The sequence below is a fragment of the Eriocheir sinensis genome, chromosome 17 (genome assembly GCF_024679095.1).
Source record: "Eriocheir sinensis breed Jianghai 21 chromosome 17, ASM2467909v1, whole genome shotgun sequence".
In the NCBI taxonomy this organism is placed as follows: domain Eukaryota; kingdom Metazoa; phylum Arthropoda; class Malacostraca; order Decapoda; family Varunidae; genus Eriocheir; species Eriocheir sinensis.
Window position 1 is genome coordinate 12,532,121 of NC_066525.1, and position 27,860 is coordinate 12,559,980.

At 42.8% G+C, this 27,860-nt stretch overlaps 1 protein-coding gene and 1 long non-coding RNA gene across 4 annotated transcripts in view; one reads left to right on the forward strand and one right to left on the reverse strand.

Annotated features, from left to right (window-relative positions):
- Window positions 1–22,016, forward strand: part of LOC126999952 (uncharacterized) — a 40,982-nt gene extending 18,966 nt beyond the window's left edge. The window contains exon 3 of the long non-coding RNA XR_007753673.1: window positions 21,887–22,016. This is a non-coding gene — a long non-coding RNA (uncharacterized LOC126999952). The remainder of the gene's footprint in view (window positions 1–21,886) is intronic.
- Window positions 1–27,860, reverse strand: part of LOC126999951 (outer dynein arm-docking complex subunit 4-like) — a 70,915-nt gene that overhangs the window by 27,877 nt on the left and 15,178 nt on the right. For 2 of the 3 annotated variants that reach the window (XM_050863138.1, XM_050863140.1), the window contains exons 3-8: window positions 26,219–26,344; window positions 25,935–26,064; window positions 25,142–25,294; window positions 22,819–22,970; window positions 21,881–22,039; window positions 13,159–13,351 (exon numbers count right to left, since the gene is read on the reverse strand). In XM_050863138.1, the coding sequence (XP_050719095.1) occupies window positions 13,159–13,351; window positions 21,881–22,039; window positions 22,819–22,970; window positions 25,142–25,294; window positions 25,935–26,064; window positions 26,219–26,344 (913 nt within the window). The remainder of the gene's footprint in view (window positions 1–13,158; window positions 13,352–21,880; window positions 22,040–22,818; window positions 22,971–25,141; window positions 25,295–25,934; window positions 26,065–26,218; window positions 26,345–27,860) is intronic. The other variant, XM_050863139.1, reaches the window with a different exon arrangement.

Genomic DNA, 27,860 nt, shown 5'->3' on the forward strand with positions numbered 1-27,860 from the left:
CAGCCTTTTCCGAGAGCGGTGAATGTGATATTGGATTTTTATTTTTCAGTACATATAAGAGTGACGTTATCGGAATCGGTAAACCTATACAGGATTCTAAGGTGTTCGTTCTCCTTCCCCCGTGCAATATTGTCGAAATTCTAAGCGGTAGAAAGAAAAGAGATGAGGATAATGCTGATGGTTGTCGTGGTTGTGGAGAAGACTTAGAGGAAAAAGAAAGAGAAAAAGAAGAAGAAAAAGAAGAAGAAGAAGAAAAAGAAGAGGAAGGAGAAGAAGAAGGAAGAGAAAAAGAAGAAGAAAAAGAAGAAGAATAGAAAAAAGAAAAAGAAGAAGAAGAGGAAAAAAGAAAAAGAAAGAAGAAGTAGAAGAAAAATGCACGAAAGAAAGAAAGAAAGAAAGAAAAAGAAAACAGCAAAAAGGAAAAAGAAGAAAACAAAGATGCTAATAATGAAAAGTAAAAAAAATAAATTAAAAAAAGGAAAAGCATAGAACGAAGAGAAGGAACCGGTTACAAACATCAATCCATTTTTTTTTTAACTGACGTATAAACAATAATGACCAGCTGAGAAAACAACCAAACCCAACTTGAGTGTATCTAACAACCACATAGACAATTAAGATAGAGATGATCAAGGCAGAGTTGTTGACAGTTGGGGCGCCTCGGTTTGTTTTTAAGTTTATGTCGCTAATCAGCTAGGCAATGAGTCGCCATGGTTAGTTAGATAATTATTTGATATCGTGATTATGGTTCAGAGGAGGTGTTGATGCTGTAACCTCTGTCTATTGATCTATTTATTTATATCTATCCTTATATTTATTTGTATGTCTAGCTATATTCATCTATCTATCTGTCTACCTCTCAGTCTTCCTCTTCATTCGTCCATCCATCCACCACTGCATCCATCATCCCCACCCAGTTGTTTTGGCAGAAGTGCTATTGGTTATAAAGTGAATTTGAAATGTATTTGCGTATAAAAAAAAACAATATACCGTGGAGAGTATAAAAAGATTAGAACTGTCAGTGTTCGCTCCACTTTCCTCTCACTTACCTTTCTCTTTTTTTGCATTAATTGTTTCGCAGAGGGAACGAGAACAAAGAATGTATATATACGTTAATAACAACCCCGCTTCCTGCATGAATTTTGGATGGTAATAAAAATATGATAATTATAAGAACGCCGTTAATGTTTTTTTCCGTTGTTTATTTGTCATTTCGTAATCAAGCAGCTCTTCACATTCAGTCTCATCCCCGGACTCGCGCACACGTCACAACACCACCACTGATGACTCTCAGATTGCCTTCGTTAGGTCACGCTCGCTCTCTTTCTGATCTATTTTATCTCTGCTCCTTCAAAACACGCTGGTATTATAAGACACTTTCGCTTCTCACATCAGCTATTTCTAAAGGTCAAATAGTGGGTCAGTCGGGTTCTAGTGAGTGTTTCTTTAGGTTTATGGTGCAGAGAAAGGCTCAAACTACCACCAGGGTCATAAAACTACTACTGGAAATGCCCACAACTCCTACGAAAGCCTTGTCAAATATGTGTTTCTTCAGGTTCAAGGTACAGAGGAAGGATCAAACTACCACCAGGGTCATAAAACTACTCCTGGAAATGCCCACAACTCCTACGAAAGCCTTGTCAAATATGTGTTCTTGGGCGGCGAAATGTCTTATAATACGAACCTTAACTTTCTCTCCACCCCAAACCCTCTCACCCAGTCTGTCTTTCCCTTCTTGCCAGTAGAAAAAACAGTTGCTTCTCTCGCGAACTTGTAAATCATCATATATTGCTCCTCGCCTCATTTTTTTTTTTTTCATCGGCTCTCCCAAAGCATTCCGAACTTTCCCTCCAGCCTCAATTCTTGACTCTGCCGTCCCACCCTGAGCAGAGGAAAACTTGTAAATCATCGCAGTTTCTCCTTTCTTCGTTCTATTTTTTGGCTCTGCTCCCTGAAAACACCATGAACTTTCGCCCCAACCTGATCCTCCCAGCTTGTGTCTTTTCATTCTTATCAATAGAAATAACAAATTGCCTTGTGTCCTTATTTTGTCAGCCTGACACTCTCAAAACACGTTAAATTCACCTCTTAACCTCGCTTTTCCCATGACCTAATAGTAATTAAGCGCATTTCCCGCACAATCCCGTTAACTCTGCCACGCTTGCGATCGACGGGGGCTTGTGCACGGTAAGCCGGATGGGCGCACTCCCTCACCTTCCACGTTAGCCTCGCCGCTGCCACACCTGAGCCCCTCATCCCTCTAAGACCCTTAGCCCTTCTCCAGCCTCTCAGCCTCCGTCAAACCTCCACCACAGTCCTCGTCGTCCCCTCACCACCGCCCCCATCACCACCCGTCACCTCAACATTACTCCCTCACTACCCCATCAGCGCCCCCTCGTCGCCCCCATCTCTGCCCCCTCTCCACTCACCCAGCCCACCCATTCACCGCCCCACTCTGCCTCAGATCAGCTTTGCCGCTGATGAGCCCGATTAGCGACCAAGGACCCGAGACCTTACGAAGCGAAGCCACAGCCAAGGCCGGAGCCTGAGTCGTAGCCAGTGCCAGAGCCAGCCCGCCAAACTCACAACTCCATATTACGGCTTCATGAACACGTGTCAATATTATATTATACATATTACGAGTCTACCATTAACGCCGTCTTTCAATTATTTTTGTTTCTTTGAGTCATCACAGGAGTATGCTGGTTCTTTGACGTCGTTGGACGAGGAGTTAGAAAGAGGGTGAACTTCAAAGAAAGGGGAAGTTCAAAGGAAAGGCTAGACAATTTTGTGTGACGCAGCTATGGGAAGGATTTACAGTTTTACACACTATCTATCTATCTGTCGTGTGTGTGTGTGTGTGTGTGTGTGTGTGTGTGTGTGTGTGTGTGTGTGTGTGTGTGTGTGTGTGTGTGCTGTAATACTTCCTTCATTTCCTCTTCGTTCTTCGTTCTCATCTTCCTCCTCCTCCTCCTCCTCCTCCCCTATATTAGCGACACATTAGTTCCCAATATTCCGTGATGAATTACTCATTAGATCAAGAAGAAAGAGGTAATAGAGAGAGAGAGAGAGAGAGAGAGAGAGAGAGAGAGAGAGAGAGAAGAAAATGTAATAGTTGATAAGTCTGCGAGATGGAGCGAGTAGGAGGAGGGAGACCGCTCGCAGAGGGGAAGAAAAGACCCTCGTATATTATTATTACCACGAGAGAGAGAGAGAGAGAGAGAATAAAGAAGGGACAAAAGAAAATGGTGATAATTATATATTTTACGTCGAATTGTTTAACAAGTCGCGGCCGCTGCAATTTTGATGACTGTGTAACCGGGATTTATACTTTACGGTTATGCACACACACACACACACACACACTCTCTCTCTCTCTCTCTCTCTCTCTCTCTCTCTCTCTCTCTCTCTCTCTCTCTCTCTCTCGCTCGCTCTCTCTCTCTCGCTCTCTCTCTCTCTCTCTCTCTCTCTCTCACTCTCTCTACACCTACCACCCTCTTAAACCAAAATAAAATCCTTAATTTTCAATGATGTCTTGAGCAAATTGATGAACTGAAACTGATTAGAAATACAACAATGCAGAACAAAATTTTGCTTTAACAGAAATTAATGACAAACATTTATCGACACCATTAAGTATGAATAAAACATATTTGCTTACAAACTCTTCAAACAGCTACAGGCTAAATCAGTAAAGATCGAGCGTCAATTTAAAGGTCCCTTTAAATGCAAAACCCGCGACAAAAAAGCTATTTTAAACCGACAAAACAACACCGGGAAACGATGTGAACATTTGTGTCTGCAGAAAAGTAAATCAAATACAACCCTACAGCAATCACCCCCACCTATCGACCTCCCGACACGAAAATGCGAACAGCAGATAGGTGATACTTAATCTAAGCGACTCACTGAATAACGACTCACTGAACCTCAGGCGACTAAACCAAGCGCGACTGGGCACTGTCTAGAACATCGAATTTAGTAAGATCGAATTCTTCTCCAGAATTTATCTAAGCCAAATGGTTTCTGAGCCAACTCGACAAAATATAACACTCGACATAACCTATAACCCAGATAACCGGTAGGAGAACACCTATCATCTGTGGTTACCATCGGTTCTGCCGACATTAAATTAGTGCGCGTCGACATTAAAATGCGACAAAGTGCAGTGAAAAAAAAAGTAAAGGTGCCCAATAAAAAAAAAAAACAAAAAAATAAAGAGACCAGACTACGGCAACGTAGCTATAGCCTAACGAAAGCAGCTAATAAAATACTCACTCACTGGCTTTACATTCAGTCCAAAACACTAAAGCAATTAACTAAACAGCTTACAGGTTAAAAAAAGCGAAATTAATTAATCAATCAATTTTAAACAAATTTTAAATGTGAAAATTACAAAAGGTCGCCCGAAAACATTAGACTTAAAACATTAGCAGAACGACGAGTAAAAGAACTAAACATTCAGACAAATAGATAGAGAAAACGACAAAAACAACACAAAATAATCGCAAGCTACCAGATAATATTCAAAATCTTTCTAAAGTTACAAGAAATCTTTCAATCGGTATCTTTTGTTACAAAAGGCCAAAAACAGAAAAAAAGTCTCGGTGACCACTTAAACAACAGCTAAACACTCAGAAACCTCACTAACAACTACTTTCTCGATACCTCTAATTTCTCTAAACAATTAACTTATTTCAGGCAGCACCAGCCATTGCTGAATTAAAAAAACACAGCTCACTTAAAGCATTCCAATCCATTCAACCCTTTATTTTGAAGTAACAACCGCAACAAGTATATCAACTCTGCTCTGGAAAAAAAAAGATAAGTCCTGGATCTGACAAAGTATATCCAACTCTGCTGAAAAGAAACAAAGATCGTCCCTACCTTCAAGGCAAGGACCGTAAGCTAGCATATGGTATTGCAACAAAAAAAAACGTGATTTACATAAGAAGTTAGTCTAACGGTTTTTACCAAGTAAGAACAAAGGCATTATTAAGTACATAGCTACTTGAAAACATAATTCTAACTAGCTTCTGTAGACAGCAAATTGATAACAAAAATATTTCCTAAAGTCAACGCCACCTTTATTCCATGGACTCACAACACGAAACAAACAAAGTAAAAGATCCTGACTATCTTTGTTTGAACGACCTCTTAACTTCCTCTGACAGCAAATCACTGGACGTAGTCTATCTTGATTTCATATTCTTTTATAAGTAAATAATGATTGTGCTTGACTTTTAGGTACAGAAGACAATGAAAGAAATCGACGTATTTAACTCAAAGGGTGGTAATGAACACGAAGGTGGTTTCACAACACAGTCCTTGGCCCAGTGCTCTTCATGGTCACAGTCATTCACGGCTGCCCCATGGACCAGTCCTTTCCCTTATGCAGACCCCAATTTACCCCACTGCTCACATCAACTTACATCATTCAACACAAAACGAAGACGAACCAAAGCACAAAATTAAACACAAGGACTGGTGGCTCAAATGCTCAAAAGACAACCTTTAACAAAAGCCTCATTTAGTTGGAACGGAAACTGCAGAATAAGAAGTTCGATAAACGAAAAAACGGCGTTAACTGCAAGCGTTCAAAAGCTCAAAGAGGATCAATGATCCAAAAAATAATGCTCAAACAGCGTTAAATGCATGCATCGAAGCAAATAAAAAAAGCGAAATTCCAAAAAAAAAACATTAGCAAATTCTCACAGCAATGAATAAATGCTTTGCATTCAAGAATAAACTCAGACCCGCTTCTTTAAAACAATTTGGTAAACTTTCCCACTCTCAGATACTACTCTTTTAAAAGTTTAGTCGGAAGGTCAGGAGCAGAAAGCAGTCCCCTCCCTGCAAAGAGCACGAAAATAATCCTACCTTAACAATTTCTCTCCAATGACTTGCTCTTCTCCTTTCCGTGAAGTCTTAAAAGAATAAATGTTCGAGAATCTTCCAAAATGTTTTAACGTTTTCTCTTGTTGATCGATGGATGACACTTTGCGCACGAGGAACAATGGCGTAAAATTAACAATTTCACGAATGACCATCAACCTGCACCTAAGATGTAGTGAAAAAATGCGCAACTCAAAAATAAATAAGTTCCTGTATGATGACAAGTAAAACCAGCTACCGTCCAAATTTTTCTTAACCTGATCATCCTTCTGCAATAAATACACTACCGTCACTTGTCCTTTTCCTTCCTCTGATTTAATGTAAAATCACTTAGGTTTAACTAACCAGTCAATGTCTCACCATAGAGGTCTCTGAGTCTTGTTTTCTAGACAATCTATATCTCTCTCTCTCTATCTCTCTCTCTCTCTCTCCCACCTTGTCTCTCTCTCTCTCTCTCTCTCTCTCTCTCTCTCTCTCTCTCTCTCTCTCTCTCTCTCTCTCTCTCTCTCTCTCTCTCTCTCTCTCTCTCTCTCTCTCTCTCTCTCTCTCTCTCTCTCTCTCTCTCTCTCTCTCTCTCTCTCTCTCTCTCTCTCTCTCTCTCTCTCTCTTTTCCTTTGTCAATCACCTCAAAGTCTTCTTCTCTTTGTCTGGTTTCCCGAGAATTTATTTTGATTTGACAGAACCGAAGTTTTTTATATTCATTTTTTTTTCTTTTCCTCTATCATTTTCCTCCTCCTCCTCCTCCTCCTCCTCCTAATCTTCCTCCTCCTCCTCCTCCTCCTCCTTTCTCCTTGTTTCGTCCCTTCGTACACTTTTAATTTCCTTGGCTTCATACTCTCATTTTTTCACCTTTATTCTCCTTCCTCAGTTTCTTTTCTCCTTTCTCCTCTTCCTCCTCCTCCTCCTCCTCCTCCTCCTCCTCTCTCCCTCCCTTTCTAGATTGCGTTTTGTTCCATATCCGTAATTTCCATTTTTCTTTGTCTTTCTTTCCTTCTCATCCATTATCATCTCCACTCATATTACTGCACCGCTCCTTCTCCTCCTCCTCTTTTTCTCCTCTTTCTTCTCCTCCTCCTCCTCCTCCTCCTCCTCCTCCTCCTCCTCCTCCTGCATTCTTTATCCAATTCAATATATGGTCACTCTTCCAGTTATTTCGAGAGCGCTTTTTGATATTTGCCCAAATTGTGAACCTGCTTAAATTTCTAACAATGGCTACGAGACACAGTAAGTGTGACGTCTGTTCCGTACGTTTTGCGGCTCAGTACTTCCAGCTGAGTAGAACCTGTCGCCTCTGTATTCAGAGATTAAGACTTATGCAGGCTGTGACCGAATGGAGAAACAAACATCATGATCTTGAAAAGAAGTTTGAATCCTTTCAGGAATTTGTTGCTAACAATGTAGCTGTGATCCCACCATCAGTGGTGGAGAGGCCCTCCACCAAGACTGTGCCCCCTCTTAACGACCCTCCTGCTTCACGGGAGGACGCGTTACCTGCCTCACAGTTTAACTCCCAGCCTGCCTCACAGGCTAACCCTCAGCCTGCCTCACAGGCTAACCCCCAACCTACCTCACAGGCAAATTCCCAGCATACCTCACAGGCAAACTCCCAGCCTGCCTCACAGTCTAATTCCCAGCCTGACTCACAGGACAACTCCCAGCCTGACCCACATAACGCTTCTCTTCCTGCTTCACAGGATGACGGGTTCCAACCTGTAAGGAATGGAGCCAAACCGAAGGAGGCAATGAAACATTTACTGACCCCCACTACCTTCAATAGGTTCCAGGTGCTGGCAGACACCATGGAGGATGAGTTTGAGACTCGCCTAATTGGGGAATCCATGGTGCGTGGCCAGCTGGTTGAGTTCTGTGGTCGTTCAATAAACGGCCGCAGAACACGTTACTATTATCCAGGTGCCAGACTGGACGACTTCACCGCAGCGTGCGATGATGTCACGAGTAATGCCGACAGAAACGCCCTCTTTGTCATTCACACGGGCATAAATGACGTAAGGACAACCCGTTCTGAGGAACTGCTTGAAAAATGCCGCCGCATGATCAAGCAGTATAAACGAAAAATGGATGCCAGTAACATCATAATCTCAGGAATCCTCCCGAGGGTCGGTGCCGAACCTAGCTTTTACAGTAAGGCCTTCAGCACGAACAACAGACTTCAGTCCCTTTGCTCACAAGAAAACGTCCAGTTCGTTGACTTGTGGAACAATTTTTACTACGATTCGGACTTGTTCCTTGCCGATGGCATTCACTTAAACCCTGTTGGAGCAGCCCGTTTCGGGAGGCTGCTCTATGAGCAAATGGCTCTTCGAAAGCCAAAAAACACCAAGGTGAGAACACCAGCAGCTCCACCGTGAGGGAGCACTCAACCCGCGCAACCCCCGACTCGAATCATATTGAAGCTTACTATATAAACGCTCGTAGCCTACGTAACATATTTGAAGACTTAGAAGCACTCGCAGCTACAAATCATTGTCACATCATCGGAGTCACAGAATCTTGGATAGACACTTCAAATAGAGATTTCATCGCGGAATATAGATTACCGGGTTATATGATTTTTAGTCACAAAAGAGAGGACAGACAGGGTGGAGGCGTTATCTTATATATCCACAACTCTCTTCATCCAGTATCCTTGAAAATAGATAGTATAACCAATGTGGACTCGGTCTTCATTGAAATTAAAAATAAGTCTCGTAAAATTGTAGTTGGACTAATCTATAGACCGCCAGGGCAGACTTTTCATATCGACGACGCATTAAGTGAATTATTATTAGAAACAAGTAGCAGTTGCGAGGCAGTAATTGTGGGGGACTTTAACTTGCCAGTGAAAAGATGGGGCGAACCGATCAACTCTCATACAGGGCTCGACCTCTACACAAATTTATTAGAAAGTGATTTACATCAAAATGTTCAAGAACCGACTCGGGAAAATAATATACTTGACCTTATTTTTTCAACGACAGCTGATCTAGTTAACGAAGTAAATGTTGGTCCAGTTTTTAGTTATAGCGATCACCGAATAATCACATTCAGCATCAAGATGAAAGAAAGTAAAGTAATTGCTAGTAAAGAAAAGGTGCCCGATTATCAGAGAGCGAATTTCGTAAGACTCCGATCAATTTTAGATAATTCCGACTGGACTGTAATTTCGACGGAAACAGGTAATGATAAATGGTGAGGCTTTCACCACAATATTGAACAATGCCATAAGCATATGCGTACCCTATCGTAACAGTTCAACTATTAAGAAGAAACCCAAATGGTGGAATAACGAAATTAAAAATAGCCTCTCTCTTAAAAAATGCGTATACAGTAGATACATATCAACTCAGAGTGAGGCTGACAAACTAGAGTTGGACAGAATTCGCCGCGAAACCAAGAAATTAATAAAACGTAGCAAGGGAAATCTTGAAGAATAAAGAGCGGAAACAAGTAAATCTAATCCTAAAGATTTTTTAGCTATATAAATAATAAAAAGTCACTCACGTGTAGTATCGGACCGCTTGCTAATGAAAATGGTAACCACAAAAACGGTGAAAATGAAATGGCTACAATCCTAAATAGCTTTTTCGCATCCGTATTTACCGACGAAGATTGTTTATCACCTCAACCGCCGGAGGTTAGAAGGACCGAAAAGATGTTAAGTGGCGTGCTCATCGTAGAAAGTGACATTTTACGCACAATTGAAGTGATTAAAGTAAGCAAAGCTTCTGGTCCAGACAAAATTACCCCTAGAATTTTAAAAGAAATCAAACATCAAATTTGTAAACCGCTCTCTATCTTTTTCAGTAAATCTTTAACAGCTGGAAAAGTTCCGTCGGATTGGAAACTAGCAAATGTCACACCAATTTTCAAAAAGGGGGACAACTCTCATCCAGGAAACTATCAACCAATTTTCCTGACATCGATTGTTTGTAAATTAATGGAGACTATCATTCGCGACAATATGGTGAAGTTCTTCGAAGAAAATGATATCGTAAGTAATTCGCAACTTGGTTTCCGTAGTAAACGTTCGTGTTTAACTAACTTACTTGATTTTTTTCATTATATTTTTGAGATGTTCGATGAAAACAGATCAGTAGATATCATATATCTGGATTTTCAAAAGGCATTTGATAAGGTTCCCTACAAACGATTGTTCAGCAAACTATTCGCGCACGGTATCTCGGGTAACATTCACAATTGGCTCGTGGACTGGCCCTCTGAGCGGAAACAGAGAGTAGTTCTAAACGGTGTTTCATCTAACTGGCTCGATGTTAGAAGCGGCGTACCTCAAGGATCAGTGCTTGGTCCCATGCTCTTTTTAATTTATGTTAATGATATCGATGATGGCCTCACTTGCAAATTATCAAATTTTGCTGATGACACAAAAATCGTTAGTAAGGTAACTCCGACACTCGACGAAGAAGCATTACAATCAGATCTAGGTCGACTTGCACGTTGGGCCAATCAATGGCAAATGAAATTTAACGTTGACAAATGTAAAGTGTTATACATCGGAAACAATAACAATCGCGTTCAGTACGTATTGAATGGCCAACAACTTTCTCCAGTAAATAAAGAAAAGGTTCTTGGAATCACTACATCTAGCGATTTAAAGCCCGGTCAGCATTGTTCAGAGGTAGTTAAAACCGCAAACAAATTGGTTGGCTTCATCGGACGAGTTTTTAATAATAAATCGGAAAAAGTAATATTAAAACAGTATAATTCGCTGGTTCGACCCTATCTAGAGTACTGTGTACAGTTTTGGTCTCCCTATTACAGAAAAGACGTAGAAAAGTTAGAACGGGTTCAACAGAGAATAACAAAAATGATTCCTAGATTGAGAAATTTATCTTATGAACAAAGACTTAAAGAAGTAAATTTTCAGCCTATCAAAACGAAGAATGCGAGGCGATCTAATAGAAGTGTTTAAAATGTTTAAAGGATTCAGTGATATTAATGCGGAAGATTACTTTACAATTGATCGATCAAATAGAACAAGAAGAAATCGCAATTTCAAGATAAGTGGTAAAAGATTCTCGTCGCACGACACCAAACACTTCTTCTTCAATCGAGTCGTTAATGTTTGGAATTCTCTACCCAGTGATATCATTGATAGTACAACAGTTACGGCTTTCAAGAATAGATTAGACAAGTATTTTGAATCCAGCCAGCAACTAAGATATTACTCATTGTCGTAATAACGTTAAGTTCTTTCGAATATTGGTGTCCTTGTCCGTTTTTATCGCCCGGTTAGTGGTAGCAGTAATGGTAGTTCTCTCCTCTTTCCTACATAATTTCCATGATGGGGGGGTGGGGAGGAGCCTTCGCTTTTGCTGTCCTTCATCTTTCACCTGATTAGATAGTTAGTGTAGCTTGTCACAAACAGCCTCGTAACGACCATCAGGTCTACTGTTGCTTGTTCTTCCTTTGTGTTTCTTTGTGTTCCTCCTCCTCCTCCTCCTCCAATTACTACTACTATTACTACTACTACTACCACTACCACTACTACCACTACTACTACTACTACTACTACTACTACTACTACAACTACCATTACTACTACTACCACTAATACTAATACTACTACTGCTATTCATGACCCCATTATCACATTATTTATCACTATTTTTCACATTTTCCTTCCCCTCTCCCTCGCTTTCTTTCCCTTCCTTCCGCTCATCTTGCTTCCTTCCTCCCTTCCTGTATTTTCTCTCCTTTCTTCGCTCATCCTTCATCCTTTAGAGAACCAATATGTTTTTTTTTTTTTTTTACTGCTTCCCTTTCTGCTTATCTATTATATTTGATTTTTAGTTTATTTTCCCTTGCTATTTTTATTTTTTTTGGTATTCGTGTTCGTAAGACTATGTTATCGTTTTCATTGTTTCCTTCTCCTCTTCCTCTTCCTCCTCTTCGTACTCCGCCTCCTCATTTTGATTCTCCTTTCACCATCTTATTCTTTTTCCTCCTCCTCCTTTACCTCCTTTGCCTCCTCTTCATTTCACTTACATATCAATCACCTTTTTTTCCTTGCACTTCTACGTTTTCTTCTCTTTATTCTTGAGTACAATTTTGTTTTCTTTGATCTTCCCATTTTTATTGCGTTATGGAGTTCCTTTAATGTCTGACGGGCAGCTTTTTTTCATCTCTCTCTCTCTCTCTCTCTCTCTCTCTCTCTCTCAACGCCCTCAGTAATAGATAATTTACTTGATATCATTTTTTTCTTTCCTCCTGTTATTTTTTTCTTTCTTTCTTGTGTAATTATTGTTCCCTTTGGGTTTCTACACCTCGTATTTAATGTTCCGGAGAAGTGTTCCCCCTTCCATCATCTCACTCTCTCTCTCTCTCTCTCTCTCTCTCTCTCTCTCTCTCTCTCTCTCTCTCTCTCTCTCTCTCTCTCTCTCTCTCTCTCTCTCTCTCTCTCTCTCTCTCTCTCTCTCTCTCTCTCTCTCTCTCTCTCTCTCTCTCTCTCTCTCTCTCTCTCTCTCTCTCTCTCTCTCTCTCTCTCTCTCTCTCTCTGTGTGTGTGTGTCTCTCTCTCTCTCTCTCTCTCTCTCTCTCTCTCTCTCTCTCTCTCTCTCTCTCTCTCTCTCTCTCTCTCTCTCTCTCTCTCTCTCTCTCTCTCTCTCTCTCTCTCTCTCTCTCTCTCTCTCTCTCTCTCTCTCTCTCTCTCTCTCTCTCTCTCTCTCTCTCTCTCTCTCTCTCTCTCTCTCTCTCTCTCTCTCTCTCTCTCTCTCTCTCTCTCTCTCTCTCTCTCTCTCTCTCTCTCTCTCTCTCTCTCTCTCTCTCTCTCTCTCTCTCTCTCTCTCTCTCTCTCCTCTTCTCCTTCCTGGTTCTCATGGCCGTTCTCTATTTTGTGTCATTTTTTTTTTTGCGTATTATCATGCTTGCTCATTTATATTCCCACTCATTTTCTTTCTTTTTTTTGTCTTCTTTTATTTGTTTCTGTCATTCAATTTATTACGCGTCTATATTATATTCTTCACGGTTAATTTTTCTTCATCTCATTTCTTTTCTTTTTTTTTGCGTTCGTTTCTCTTCATTTTCCTTCCTCACGTTCTCCTGTAATCCAATCCCTACTTTTCACATCCTGATTAATCATCCTCTCAGATTTTACTATTTTTTCCTCGTGCCCTTTTTACCATTCCTGATTTTTCTGTATGCCATTCATCATTACCTCTTTGGACATTATAGCATCATCCTATCTCTATCTCTCGCTCCAGCTCTTTATCATTCTATATCTAGCTATCTATTTGTCTATCTTTACCTTTCTTTTCCTCACCTCCCTCCTGCTGTAGCTTTTGCAGTACCCCGTTCACTCTCCGTCGCAGCGTCGCTTTCAGCCTCGCTCGGGCCTTCTTCTCCCTTTCTTGCAGCGCCGTCTTTTCCGCCGCTGAAGATGTGGCCGAAGTCGATCCAGCACCGCCAGGATCCCGCTGCCACATGAATGACTCGAGGTGCTGCGTACGGGAGGGAAAGGGAGAGAGATGATGACGTATGTGAGGGGAGGAAGGGGGTAAAGAATCAGTGAGAGTGGAAGGAAGAGAATGAGAAGAGAATAAGATTAACGTTACACGGAGTAATAGAAGAACAGATAACAGGTCTTTATGGGAAATATGGCGAGGTGAAAGTAGCTGTATGATGTTTTTGGGGAGGAAGATGAAAGGTGAGACAGGAGGCGTGGGTCTATGATGTTTTTAAGGAGGAAGATGAAAGGCAATACAGGAGGCGGAGGTGAGATGAAAGCAAAGAGAAGACGAAGGCAGAGGGCAGGCAGGAGGAGGCATTAGTGGGAACGAAGAATAAAGAGGAAGGAAGTCTTGGAACTGCAAATGAGAGAACAGGAAAAATGGGAGACGGAGTAGGTGTTATTAAATGAAGGAAGGAGAAAAGGAAAGAATAAGAGCTGTTGGAGAGAAATTAATTTGCGAAAAGGAAGGAAAATTTAATATAGTGCGAAGAAGAAGCGAAATATGCATTGAGAAACTGGAGACTATTGTGAAAAGGAGGAGAAGAAAGTAGCACAGGTTTTGGCGGGAAAATTAGTTAAGAGGAAATGGAGGTGGCAGAGGCGACGTGAATAGGAAGGAGTACGAATATGATGAGGGAGAAGGAGGTGAAGGATGATGAAGAGGATTTAGAAGGAGAATAAAGAAGACCAGAAGACGGAGGATAAGCATGAGGAAGATAATTATGCTGGGAAGGAGGACGATGACGACGAGGAGGAGGAAGACGAATAGCATTTAGAAAGTGAATTACAAAAGACTATTAGAAAATGGATAATGGAAATGAAGAAAATAAAGAAATATATAAACGAAAGAGAGAAGTGTGACGAGGGAAGGAAGACGAAGAGGACACACATAAGTAGAATGAGAGTAAGAAGATGAAGGAAGAGAAAGAGAACTATAACAAAAGGAGAGCCAGGGATGAAGGACGACGAAAAGGATTAGAGAGAAGAAAAAGAGAGGCAAGATGGAAACAGATGGAAGAGGAAGAGAAAGGGGGCAAAGAAGAGGGAAGAAACCAAGAAAAGAGGACCAAGGAAAACGAAGGGGATGAGAATGAGGACTCGGAGATGATGGGAGGAATGGGCGAGACGTGAAGAAGAGAAGAAAGAGAGAGACGAAGAAGAGACAGAAGGTAGAGCAAGAGAGAGAGAACTCAGAAAAGAGGACAAAGGAAAACGAATAGGATGAGAACTAGGACTCGGAGAAGATGGAGGTATGGGGAAGAGACGTGAAGGAGAGGCGCTGAAGAAGAGAAGAAAGAGAGAGACGGAGAAGAGACAGAAGGTAGAACAAGAGAAAGATAACCAAGAAAAGAAGACCAAGGAAAACGAAGGGGATGAGAACGAGGACTCGGAGAAGAATAGAGGAATGGGCAAGAGACGTGAAGGAGAGGCGCTGAAGAAGAGAAGAAAGAGAGAAAGAGAAGAGACAGAAGGTTGAGCAAGAGAGAGATAACCAAGAAAAGAGGACCAAGGAAAACGAAGGGGATGAGAATGAGGACTCGGAGAAGATGGAGGAATGGGCGAGACGTGAAGAAGAGAAGAAAGAGAGAGACGGAGAAGAGACAGAAGGTAGAGCAAGAGAGAGATAACCAAGAAATAAGGACCAAGGAAAACGAAGAGGATGAGAACGAGGACTCGGAGAAGATGGAGGAATGGGCGAGACGTGAAGAAGAGAAGAAACAGATAAAGAGAAGAGACAGAAGATAGAGCAAGAGAGATATAACCAAGAAAACAAGACCAAGGAAAACGAAGGGCTAGGAGAAGATGGAGGAATGGCGAGAGAAGTGAAGGAGAGGCGCTGAAAGAAGACTGATTATGCTCGGAGTGGCGTGTCTCCGGGGGACGAGTGTGGCGCGCGACGGCCGTGTTTGGAAAGCAAGTCTTCGCTAATGAGGGAGGGAAAGTGTTCCTCGCCCTTTCCTTGCCGATATGAACCGCCACACCTGCCGCCTCCCTCCTGGCCCGTGCTAATAATAATGATGCTGAAGGGGACGAGGAAGAGCAGACGAAGGATGAGGCCATGAAGGAGGCGAAGAGCAAAAGAATAAAGAGAAAGAAGGAGGAAAGGAAGGCAATGTTGAGAGAAAACCCGTAATAGAAAATGGATAATATGACACGATGAAGCCTCCGATATGAAAAATAAAGACGAAAAAATGGAACGAGAGGAAGGAATGAGAAAACTGAGTGAATATGAGAAGGAAAAGAGGAGAAAGAGGAGGAGGAGGAGGAGAGGGAGAGAGCGAAAGAAGAATAAGAAGCAGTGTAAATACGTTCAAGTACACTCATTCTGCCCCTTATTGCAGTCTTCTTTACTCTTCTCATAACTTCCTTTCCATTAGTGTTCTCAGGCGTCCCTTCTCAAAACGGAGAAAAGAAAAATGCCAGAACTTGATCGCTTCTCTCTCTCTCTCTCTCTCTCTCTCTCTCTCTCTCTCTCTCTCTCTCTCCTCTCCTTTCCTTTCTTTTCCTTTCCTTTGCTTTGCTTTGCTTTCCTTTTCTTTCCTTTCCTTTCCTTTCCTTCTCTCCCCCTCTCATGCCCTCCCTTTGTTTCCTCTCCCATCATCTTTCTCTCTCCGTCTTTCTCACCCCTCTCACCGTAGCATCATCACCACATCCTCCTTCTCCTCCTCCTCCTCCTCCTCCTTCTCTGCCATCTCGAAGTTAATTGGCAATTCATCATAATGAGCCTGTGATTAATGAAAGAGTAGCGTGTGTGTCTGATGGGAGCCGCGGCCGTGTGTGATAGGGCGCCTCCACGACAGGTTGGCTGGGTGCTGATGATGAGGAAGTGGTCGTGGGATGTTGGGGAGAGCTCGCGAGGTTAATGTCAGGAAAAAGAATGGATCTGGCTTGGTTAGGGAGGGTTCAAGGGGCTCTGTGAGTGACTATAAACGAGGTAATGATGAGGAAGTGGTCTTGGGATGTGAGGGGAGAGCTCGAAAGGTTTATATTAAGGAAAAGGACAGATGAGGTTTGGTTAGAATTCTCTGGTTTAATTGTGGTTCTGTGGCTCTTGTTGGGGGGAAGGGGAGAGTGTGTGTGTGTGTGTGTGTGTGTGTGTGTGTGTGTGTCTCATAGTAAGGTTTATTGGCGAGAGGGCTTCGCTGTTTTTGGTGTTGATTTTGATGGTGGTGTTGTGTTGCTATTGGTGGTGGCGGTGTTGGTGGTGGTGGTGGCGGCGGTGTTGTGGTTTGTTTGTGTGTTGTCACTGCTATTGTTGTTGTTGTTGTTGTTGTTGTTGTTGCTGTACTAGGTGGATTAACGACTTGTAACTGCGGTGGCGGCGGCGGTGTGTGTGTGGGTGGGGGGGGAGGGGGGGCGTGGGGGGGGGGTGTTATTTGTTTGTTTGTTCGTTGTTGATGGCAATAGACAGCCATGATGATGGTGTTTGTGATGATGTCAGTGGTGCGTCGAGGGGCGAATCATTATTCCTCTTTTATGGTAGTGCTGATAAGTGTTGTTGCGGCCCGGTGTTGTTTTTGTTTCGGGGCGGAATGGAATGTTTGAAAGTGTGATCGACGTCGGTGAAATGAATGGATCTTAACTTTTGGGCGATCTGTATGAATGTTTGGTTTTTGGATGGTGCGGGGGAGAGGGAGTAAAATTTCAAGTTTGTTTTGTATCGAGGGTGGTGAAACTGGTAAATATTTATATGGTGGTGAGAAGCAACAAGAGAAGGAGAGAGAAGAAAATTGGAGAAAGAAGAAAGGAGGAGGAAAGGTGGTGACACGAGAAAGCAATTGAAGTGTGAATAAACTTTAAAAGGACGGTAAATATTTTGGTGGTGAGAAGAGAAAGGGCGGAGAAACAGGAGAAGAAAGAAGAGAAAGAGAACGGGAAAGCGAAAAGAAGGAAGAATGGCGGTGTGACGAGAATGGAACTGAAACTTTAAAGGGAAGGACAACGAAGAGAATGAAGATAAAATGAGTATCACTGAACTTATACTTAGTGATTTAGTAATGGTGATTCTCTGTTACGATGAGCTATGTAATATTCGTATTAAATATCCTTAGGTGACAACAATGTTTGGAAAAAGAGAATATGCCTTAGTTCCTCAATTCCTTGCTAACTCATAAGCTATTTCCTAGTAACGTGGAATTTTATATGATAGGATACTTAAATTTCAACCCATAGAAAGATAAGGAGGAGGCAGAAAGAAAGAATGGAAGAAAGAAAAAAGAAGAAATGAAGGAAGGAAATAAAAAAGAGAAGGAAAGAAAGAAAGAAAAAGAGAAGGAAAGAAAGGAAGAAAGAAGGAAAGAAAGAAAGAAAAAGAGAAAGAAAGAAAGGAAGAAAGAAGGAAAGAAAGAAAGAAGGAAAAGAAAAAAGAAAAAGAAAAAGAACGACGAAAGAAAGAAAGAAAAAGAACGAAACCAAGAAAGAGGGAGAGAAAGAAAGAAATACAGACAGACAGACAGACAGACAGACACAGATAAAAACATAGACGAAGAGACACACAGACATATAGACCGACAGGCAGACAGAAAGACAGAGAACAAAGCATGTGGGGTTGACCTTGTTAAGAGGAGAAAGAAAATATTGTGCACAAGAGCAATAACGCGTCTCGTCTAAACGAATATTACTGTCTCTTCATTAATCTAAACCGGCAACAGAGAACACCCAAGCCTCAGATGCAACGGTCGTCTGTAAATATATACAAAGCTCCGTAAATGAGTAGGAGAAGATGAACTCATGATAGAGAAATGTTAGCATAAAAATCAGGAGAGAGAGAGAGAGAGAGAGAGAGAGAGAGAGAGAGAGAGAGAGAGAGAGAGAGAGAGAGAGAGAGAGAGAGAGAGAGAGAGAGAGAGAGAGAGAGAGAGAGAGAGAGAGAGAGAGAGAGAGAGCAGGGCGGAAGCAATATTTTCTAGACAGAAAGTAACCTGGAAAAATAAACGAAAGAAAAGCCCAGGAAAAGGAAACTGCAAGAAAAATAGCAATTATATAAATACACGAGGCGGAGGAAGAAAACAAAAGAAAACAGAGAGTGAAAAGGTAAAGGAGAAGTCGAGGAGTCGAGGTAAGACAAAAAATAAATACAACCAGGTAGGATGATACAAGAGAAACACGGGAAGAGAAAAATGTGTGGGAGCTCTGAGGCCGGGGGCGGAAGCGAGGCGGCCCTTGGTACGTTAGTAGAGAGTTTTTGTGTGTGTGGATTTTTGTGAAGTGGAGTGTTCCTTCCCCTTCCAAGACCACATGGCAGAGGGACCAGGCTGAGGCAGATTTAGAGAGGGAAGTGAGGCTGACACTGACAGGGTGAAGGACGTCTGTGTAATAAAGGAAAGACTTAATTCAACAAGTTACTGCCGGCGGCCTCCAGCGTGCGTGGGGGTGCCTGGGAGGATGAGGAGACGGAAGTGTATGATAAAGATGGAAGACGAAAATGAAGAGAGCTGGAAATCTGTAATGAAGATAGAATATGAACATGAAGACGGAAGAGGTTTGCATAAAAAATTAAAGACGAACATGAAGAAGAAATGTGAATGTTTGATAAAAAAAAAAAAAGCAGAAGACAAGCATTAGCAAAAGAGTGGGGGGACCAAAAATAAAAATAAACAGATACGCTTGGCACTTTGATTTAAGTAATGACAGATTCTGAAAACATGACGTCGCTGGCTGTGGAGGTGGATAACAGCAAAGGAGGGAACACATAATCTATAAGCTCTGTGGGTGATCAAAAATTACTTAAAACTGTAATACTGCACTTGACATTCTCAAAGAGCAGCAGCAGGGGCGGGAGCGGCGTGGGTAGTCCTTAGCTAATAGTGTAAAAGCCTCTCTGCTCCCTCCAGCTGACGTCTTAGCCAGCCTTCCCGGGCAGATGGACAAGGTGCGAGTGAGGCCGTTAGTAAGAATCCAATTTTCCCCTTCCTGCTTAACCTCGTGCAGGTGAACGCCTCAAGGAGCGACGCTCTTAGTTTTCTAATTATATAAACAGCTGCTGCCACTCTCGCAGGTAATTTCCGTCACTACCAACAGTTTCTTAAAATGGAAGTTCAAAACTATGTAGGAAAATCGTCTTCTCCCCCAAACCGAAATAAATGGAGTGCAAATAAGTGCCTCGGGTTAGGCGGGGATGTGGGATGGAGAAAGGAGGCGGCGTAGGAAGAGAAGGGTGCTGAGAGAGTGACGTAGAAGGGGGAAAGGCATCGTGGTGCAGGAGGGGGATGCAAGGGCGAGTAAGGGGGGATTAGAGCGGGAAGTGGCGTGGTGAGGGAGGGGAACGGGGTGCTGGGGCAGGAAGGGGATTAAAAGAAGGGAGAGGCGGCGTGGTAAGAGAGTATACGTGTTGGAACAGGAAGGGAAACATCGTGCCGGCGGAACGGGGCAGGCGGGAGGTCGACTACAGGGACATCGCAACACTATTAGAGAAAACATTCTTGTCCTGAATATTGCGTTTCTACATCCAAACAGCAATTATTATGGGGATGCTGATATTGCCAGTAGTAGTAGTAGTAGCGGTAATAGCAGGAAGAGGAGTAGGAGTAGGAGTAGTAATCACCTGCACCATCATCACCATCATCAGCCTTTACTAGTCCACTACAGGTCAAAGGTCCATCCTAACTTTCTCCATCCCTCTGTCTAATGTCGGTGTGCTGCATCTTGCTCTTGGCTCGTCAGAATCTAATGGTGCACTTTTCCTATTTATAATTAATTGAGTGAACATTTTTTATCTTACAGGGAGTAAATTCATTTGTCGGTCATCCTTTGAATCGTGTGTGTCGCTTAGTTGTGTGTGAATGAATACACTTGTGATCTATTCGAGACTCTAAGAACTCTTGTGACTTGTCAAGCATTTTGTATATATTTGTATATATAGTATTTCTTATGTATTTTGTATATATTCTGTTTATAGTAGTAATTGGTGATGGTACTGTTACTTTTATTGCTGTAGCTGGAGGAGGAGGGGTAGGAGAAGGAAAAGGATTATTGTAATTGTAATAGTAGTAGTAGTAGTAGTAGTAGTAGTAGTAGTAGTAGTAGTAGTAGTACTAGTAGTAGTAATAGTAGTAGTAGTAGTAGTAGTAGCAGTAGTAGTAGTGGTAGTAGCAGTAGTAGTAGTAGTAGTAGTAGTAGTAGTAGTAGTAGTAGTAGTAGTAGTAGTAGTGGTTTTGGTAGTAATAATAGTAGTAGTAGTTGTAGTAGTAGTAGCGATAGCAGTAGTGGTTTTGGTAGTAATAGCAGTAGTAGCAGTAGTAGTAGTAGTAGTAGTAGTAGCGATAGCTGCAGAAGCAGTAAATACTAGCCTTACTCTATACTCTATACTCGAAGTGATGAAGGATGTGACACTACAGACAGATGACAAAGTTCTTTTGCGGATTCTACTCAATAACATTAACCTTTATTTCGTGAGGAAAACCTTCAGGAGCCCTAAATAACTGCATCAGTCCTTCCTGCCATGCCTGGACCACCACTTAGTTTAGCGCTAAAACATAATTGCGAAGGGTAATTATTTGCACCGTAAAAGGATATTAACCTATTATCTTCTTCCCGTTTGATCTGAATGTGTACGAAAAATACAGCGTCCCCAAGGCCTGAGTCACCCTTCAAGGTCTGAGAGAGCGCGCGACGAACACTGACAAGACCGTTTTCTCTTACATTCTTATAGTCAAACACTGTTGCCAAAACTATTCTGCCTCCTCTTTGGCCACGAATCCCTGCTAAGCAAATAATGGAGGGAAACAAAGCATCACACATCTAAACCTAATCTACCGTAGTCAACACGAAAAGAAGCGGAGTGCGACGGGAGTTTAAATAGATTAGTTACAAAAATACTGAAGATGGTGTTTCGATCCATTATAGTGTTAAAATCCACGGTATGCTCACTCCACATTTAATATCTTCCTACCTATACTCATCTATTCATGTATTCATTCATCCACCCTCGTTTACATTCTTAGTATCTCCCCTTCCCTCGCCATACATCCCACCCCTCTATCCGCTCTCTAATTCATCTACCCATCCTCTTCCACATTCAACCTCCCCGTCGTCCATCTTCCATCACTCCATATCACTCTCCACACATTCCTACATTCTCCCTTCCCACGATTCGTCCATCCATCCTACCATAGAGCCAGCCTTATCCAACTCTCTCTCTCTCTCTCTCTCTCTCTCTCTCTCTCTCTCTCTCTCTCTCTCTCTCTCTCTCTCTCTCTCTCTCTCTCTCTCTCTCTCTCTCTCTCTCTCTCTCTCTCTCTCTCTCTCTCTCTCTCTCTCTCTCTCTCTCTCTCTCTCTCTCTCTCTCTCTCTCTCTCTCTCTCTCTCCAAAATCTCCCTCCTTTTCACCTTACCCTTCCCGCATACACATGTTTGAACACAATTTTAATACAGAATAATCTCGAATACATCTAACAACGCCCTATCAACCCAACAGAGTATTTACCATTATACACAATACATTAAATACAGTTTACACAATTCGCCGGGCACACCACACTGCATTCCACATCAAATCCTCAACAATGCATTAACACACCTGCAGGGATGTGAGCGCCTCTTTAGCTACTGCAGCCACCTGGGAGCCGGAGGTCACCCCGGCACCCACGCTCACGGTGGTTAGCTCCTTCTGCAGCCCCCGGTGGTTCACGAGAGACGCCAGAAACTCCTTGTCGCGGCTCAGCCCTCCCAGAAGCCGCTGCAAAGGGAGGGAAGCAATCAGGCATGTCACGGTGTGCGACCCCAGGTCTATTTTGTTTCAAGGGTGATGGGTCTGGTAAATATTTTGTTGGTGGAGGAAGAAATAAAGAAGAAAGAAAAAATAGGAGGGGGAGCAGGACGAGGAGGAGGAGGAGGAGGAGGAGAAAGAGGAGGTGAAGGAGGAATAGTAGGAGGACTGTCATTTAAGGTCATATTGAATACCGAACTTTAAGTAGATAAAGATAAAACCCACAAGTTCAAAAGAGAAAAAAGTAGTACCCGAGATGACTCATTCATTTCATGTACCTCTGCTAAGATTACAAAAGATAGCGCTGCCTCTCTCATAGGAGGTGTTGGCCAGCGACACAGGCTCGTAACAAGCTTACCACTCCACCATGATCCGCCCCCTCTACAAAAGTGTTGAACAAGGCCAGCTTCGACTGCTTATACAGCAAGGTTTTTGTTATTATTGCTGTTGACGATGTAATTCTTGTAAATAGAAAAGATGTAAGAGTGGAAAGACTCTCCTCAAAAATATGGACGGAATCAAAGTTCCAGAGACAAAAGGCCATTTTGCCACTTCCCATTTGAGCAAGCCACGATTTTGTAAAGAGGGACTCCTGAAAGGAATGTAGCTTGGTTGCTAGATGTTATGAAAACATTCAAGATCAAATAGTAACAGTGTCAAGAGAAACTAACAACGAGTGCCTCTGCATCACGGAGGAGCAAGTTTTGTTATCTCACATGCCTTGTCGACCCCTTTGAGACTTCCCTCACCTTAGAGGCTGCTTTGGAAGTTTTGGGACCATTGATGGTGGAGGAGGCCGGTGCGGGGGTCACGCTGGTGGTCTGCGAGTGCCCTGACCCTGTGGTGCTATCGCTCAGGCTCGTCCCTGTCATGACTTCCTCCGGCTCGGGAAACTTGTCACCTGTAGGAGAGAATGGTGAGAGGGGGCGACTGAAGGAAGAGGAAGAGGAAGTAAAGCGTGAAGTGGGAAGGGGAAATTATGGCAAAAGGGGATGGGGATGGGAAGGCGAGGGTAGCCGAGAGGAGAGAGCGAAGTGCAAGGGCTGAGAGGGAAAGAAGCTGCTGGGTACAAGAGGCCAGACTGAGGCAGCGTCGTAATAATATGTACATTAGTCGTATTTCCTCTTCCTGCATCCAGTATGACTCACTTTAGCATAATTATTTAAGTTTGTGAATTATTTATGAGGCTGAGCCTCAGCACATTGCTGTAGTACCGTATTGTCAACAAGTGTTTATGTATTTATTGTACGTAATGTTATTTATGGTCTTGTGATCGGTTGTGTATATTTAAGAACGAAACAGTTGATATTTCCTGCACGAAATCATAATTGAATTACAGCAACAACTAATAGGCTGATTCCCTTGCCAATTAGTGCTCCATGGAAAACAAATGTGATGAAACTGTGTTGTTGAATGTCCAGGTAATGCATTTATGATGTTTTATGTTTTGGTGTTTTACACTATCATGTGTGGCTGTATTACTGTGCTTATTTCATCACCGATTTGTTTAAAGTCATGCTAGTGTAAAAATTCTTATTATTATTATTTTTAGACTTTATCACTTAAACATCATTATTTTGACGATGATGGGATTACTGTACATTAACACATTTAGTTTTTTTTCTGAATATGCAGTAGTTATGTGTCCTATAAACATTTGTTGAAGCGAGAAGACGAAATCTTTGTTAATCGCTCCGCACTCCACACAGCACTCAGTTATTTGAAAGATTAAAGGATTTTAGTTAACTTTCTGCGTCGCGCCGTCGGTCACTAATAAAACAAGTCAAACATGGGCGTGCTGACCACAGCGCCGAAAGTCATGTGTGTGTGTGTGTGTCGGGAGGTGCAGGGGCGGGCAGACCACACTGGAGCAACACCAAGGCCCCACATGAGGACACGTGTGCATGATGCGATCACACAGGTTGAGAACAATGTAGTTTATGTATATAGACAAATGTTCACATACTTCTTACGTGCAGGAACAGTACACAAATATGCGTCTGATATGCAATGAAAATGCAAGCACACATGAATCGACTTTTTTGCCAGAAAAATTCACATGTGACACTTGTGCAAAAAAAAGTCATAATGTCCACATGTGCACAAAATACAAATCATCATAGGAGACAAAATTCTACGGCGAGTAACAGTAACTACGTGAAAATACATTGAGCCAAGAAGCCCAACTCTGGCACTGAGCGTGGCTACAGGACAGACCAGAGGGTGGGAGGCAGACGGCTGGGGTCCGCCTTCCAACGAGCTACAGGGAAGATTTGCAACAAGTTACGACTTTAAACAGTACAGAAATGCTGCAACTCTACACCAAGACGAAGGAGGGCAAGTCGCGGGTCCTCTGGCGCTCTCCAGGGCAGCTCTGAGGTCATCAAGAGCTGCCCTCACTACTGCCGCCTTGGCCCCCACCCCACGCGCCGCCACACCAGCCCTCGAGGCCCGGCGACCACTGGTACCAGCGTCACATACAGTGCCAAAAGTATAAATAAGGGCATTCCATCGGTAAATTTTCATCTGTTCCTTTACAAATAATAAGTCAGTGAGTCAACTATAATAATAAATATTTTATATCGCTCAAGGGATGATGATGGCAGCTGGAGGGTGGCGTGGGGGCCTGAGACAGGCCTTGACAACAACAGCGAAACACATATGAGTTGAGGTCCACCTTTACTGTCGCCCCCGGCGCGCGGCCCACCAATGGCTGCAAGAGACGGCAGGCAAAGACTAGCTTAGTCACACTTGAGTAAATATGTGCAAAGAAAGGGCACTGCTCTGTGGCAAGTTCAATAATAATGATGATATACTATGCTCAGATGATTAAGGATCATGTGAAAATGGGCTTTTTTTTTTTTTTGTAACAAAGCTGGTACTCTGAAAAGATAAATAATATGTATATCTTTTTGCGCTGCTTGAACAAAATCTAGTCGAAACGATTAATAACATTCCCTTATTTATTCAGCATTCTTATTTATTGCATAGTTAGTGAATTCGAGATGTTTGTGTAATTGAAAACTCAGAAAGCGGAAAGCTACATGTAATCAGAAATTTGTCGTCACTCACCTCCGATGGCATTCACCACAGCCTCCCTTGCCTTGTGAATCCCGCGCGTGAAGGCAGTCAGGTCCGGCCGCTTGCGCGCCCCTCGGTGGAACAGCACCAGCGACCGCTCGAACTCGCCCATGCCGTACAGCGCCTCCGCCTGCACCAACACGGCTGCCGCAGAGGACAGGCGGTCAAGGCACGTCATTCTAAAACTCTACAAGGTGACATTTGATGACAGGAAAACTATTACACGTTTATTGCATCCGAAATCAATCAAATAATCACCGAGCACTCTGAAACATTTGAAGAATAAACAATATGAAGAACAAACATTTAAGAATATCCCCTAAACATATATACATTTCAGGACAGCGGAGGTTGGCCACACACTGAATCTTTTGCAAGCACTTCGCAACGCCTTCGCCTTCATTATATCTGCTCTTCCCTTGCCCAAGTGATTTAATGACATTTTATGTCATTACATTACACTGCCGTCAGATCCCTGATGACCTTTATTTTTAAGAAAGATATCACTTCCAGCTTCTGGGGTCACCCACCCCGTCACGCTGGCTTCCGCTTTGATCAACCTTTTTCCGGTATTCATTGTACGCTTTAATCTCTTCATCTCGCACTGAAAGCTGTTTCAAACTGAGAATAATATCCATCAATTATTATTTCCCAGTTTACGCTAAGAATTTATAATGCATGGACTTTCTTTGTTATCTCCCCTTGAACCATTTTATCTGTGTAATATTAACGCATGAATGAAATGCACTCCTTGACTAGTTTGTTCTTTGAGTGCGTAACTCACCCTTCACCAAGGACGGATCCTGAGTCAGGGCTGCCCTGGCATCCTCAAGGGCCTCCTGCAGATGGCCCAGCAGCAGATGGCAGCGGCCCCGCACCACCAAGGAAGCCGGGTCGCCGCCGCTGTCCACCGCCTTGTAGGAAAACTCGGATAGTAGCGAGCAGTGGAGACGTGGTGTATGCACGAGTCCCGTGTCGTGCCTTTATCAGAAAAACTGTTGCAGTAAAGTTTCATCAGTAAAGAGCAACAGCAGTGTTGTACTCTGGGCTATTAGTACAGAGACAGACCTTCTGGGCACACGAGAGGGCCGTCTCCACCTTGCCCAGCGTGATGGCCCGTTGTGCCTCCGTCAGGTGGGCCGAGAAGTTAGTGTCCTCAGGCTGCACTAAGCGTCTTTCTTTTTTGCGCTTTACCTGAAGGTTGGATCAAGTTAGTGCTTCCGGTTCTGGGGTGTGCGCGGGCCGGAAGACAGAGATGGACTGTGGACAGGCTGCCCCTGGCTCCCCTTGGGCTGCGGGGTGGCGAGGCTGCCCACAAGGAGCCAAGTAGCCGCGTCCCCCGCCCGCCCTCTCCCCAGCCCGGGCGGGACAGCAGCGGGGGTCAGGTGGTTTGGAGTTGTTGGTTTTAAGTCCGTAATTAACTGTCCAAGTACTCGTCTTTACTGTGCTATTATTGTCTTGGCTGTTTTACTCACATTTATACAACATTGGATATTTATATTTTAGTTTTAGTTCTACTTATCTCAAGCTTACTGAAGCATTTATTAGAATCAATTTTAATTAGATATTTTAAAAAGTATTTCTAAAGGGAGAAAGGGACAGATTTGAAGAAGGAAGAGGCTGTTGAAGATTCAGACCTTTGGGGATGTTTACTTTAGTGTTCCCAGTTAGACAGGCAGCGAAAGCATCACATGAAGCCGTCTGAATGTTCAACAGCGTCAGTATAAACTTAAACATTCGCATTCAGAAAAAAATCATTCCCAAGGAACATGTGAGTGCCTGGACGGACACATACAGCACACCACAGACAGTAGACCATGCGATCGGGCACGCAGCAAACACACACACACACACACACACACACACACACACACACACACACGCGCGCACGCACACACACACACACACACACACACACACACACACACACACACACACACACACACACACACACACACACACACACACACACACACACACACACACGACGAGGACAAGTGAATTTTAGCACATTCAAACATACCCACTGACAACTGACGTATGTTGCAACACACTGGGCCTTGTCAAAGGTGCTACAAATTTAAAATGTACACAGGCATAACTTTATAATGATTTATTTACATGAGACGTATTGCTCCGTACGATGACCCATGCAACACTACATAATCAAGGCATAGATGTAGCAGCCAAGATGAGGCTATTCAGTTTTCTCTAGTCGAGTAACAGTAGGATATATCCTTTCCCTCCACTTCTCCCGTTCTTCTTTACCACCCAATCGGTAACCTCGTATCCCGTGGCGCGAAAAAATAACATGTCGTAGAGATGCTTGGCAAAATTTAAGACACATGCTTGATTAACGCTTGGTGAATATGTGATGCAGTGGTGATAGTGAAGGTGATAGTGATGGAGTTGGTGGTAGTGGTGATGGTGGTGATGATGGTAGTGGATGACGTCAGAGGGTCACTCAGTTTAGTACCCGGTTGAGCTTCCTCTCGTAGCAACACAAAGGATGAATCGGAAAAAAATGTTTCGTTTCCTTCTCGTGCTTGCTGTGGCGTACTTGCGGTTGTTAATTTATCATTCATCAAGTAAAATACATAATTATCTTTTTTAAATATTATATTTTGTAATGTTACTTTGTTTTATTTTAGGGGAGAGTTACATTTTGGCCTATGGCGCCGGTAAGCATTCTTGGTGGGACCTGATGGTC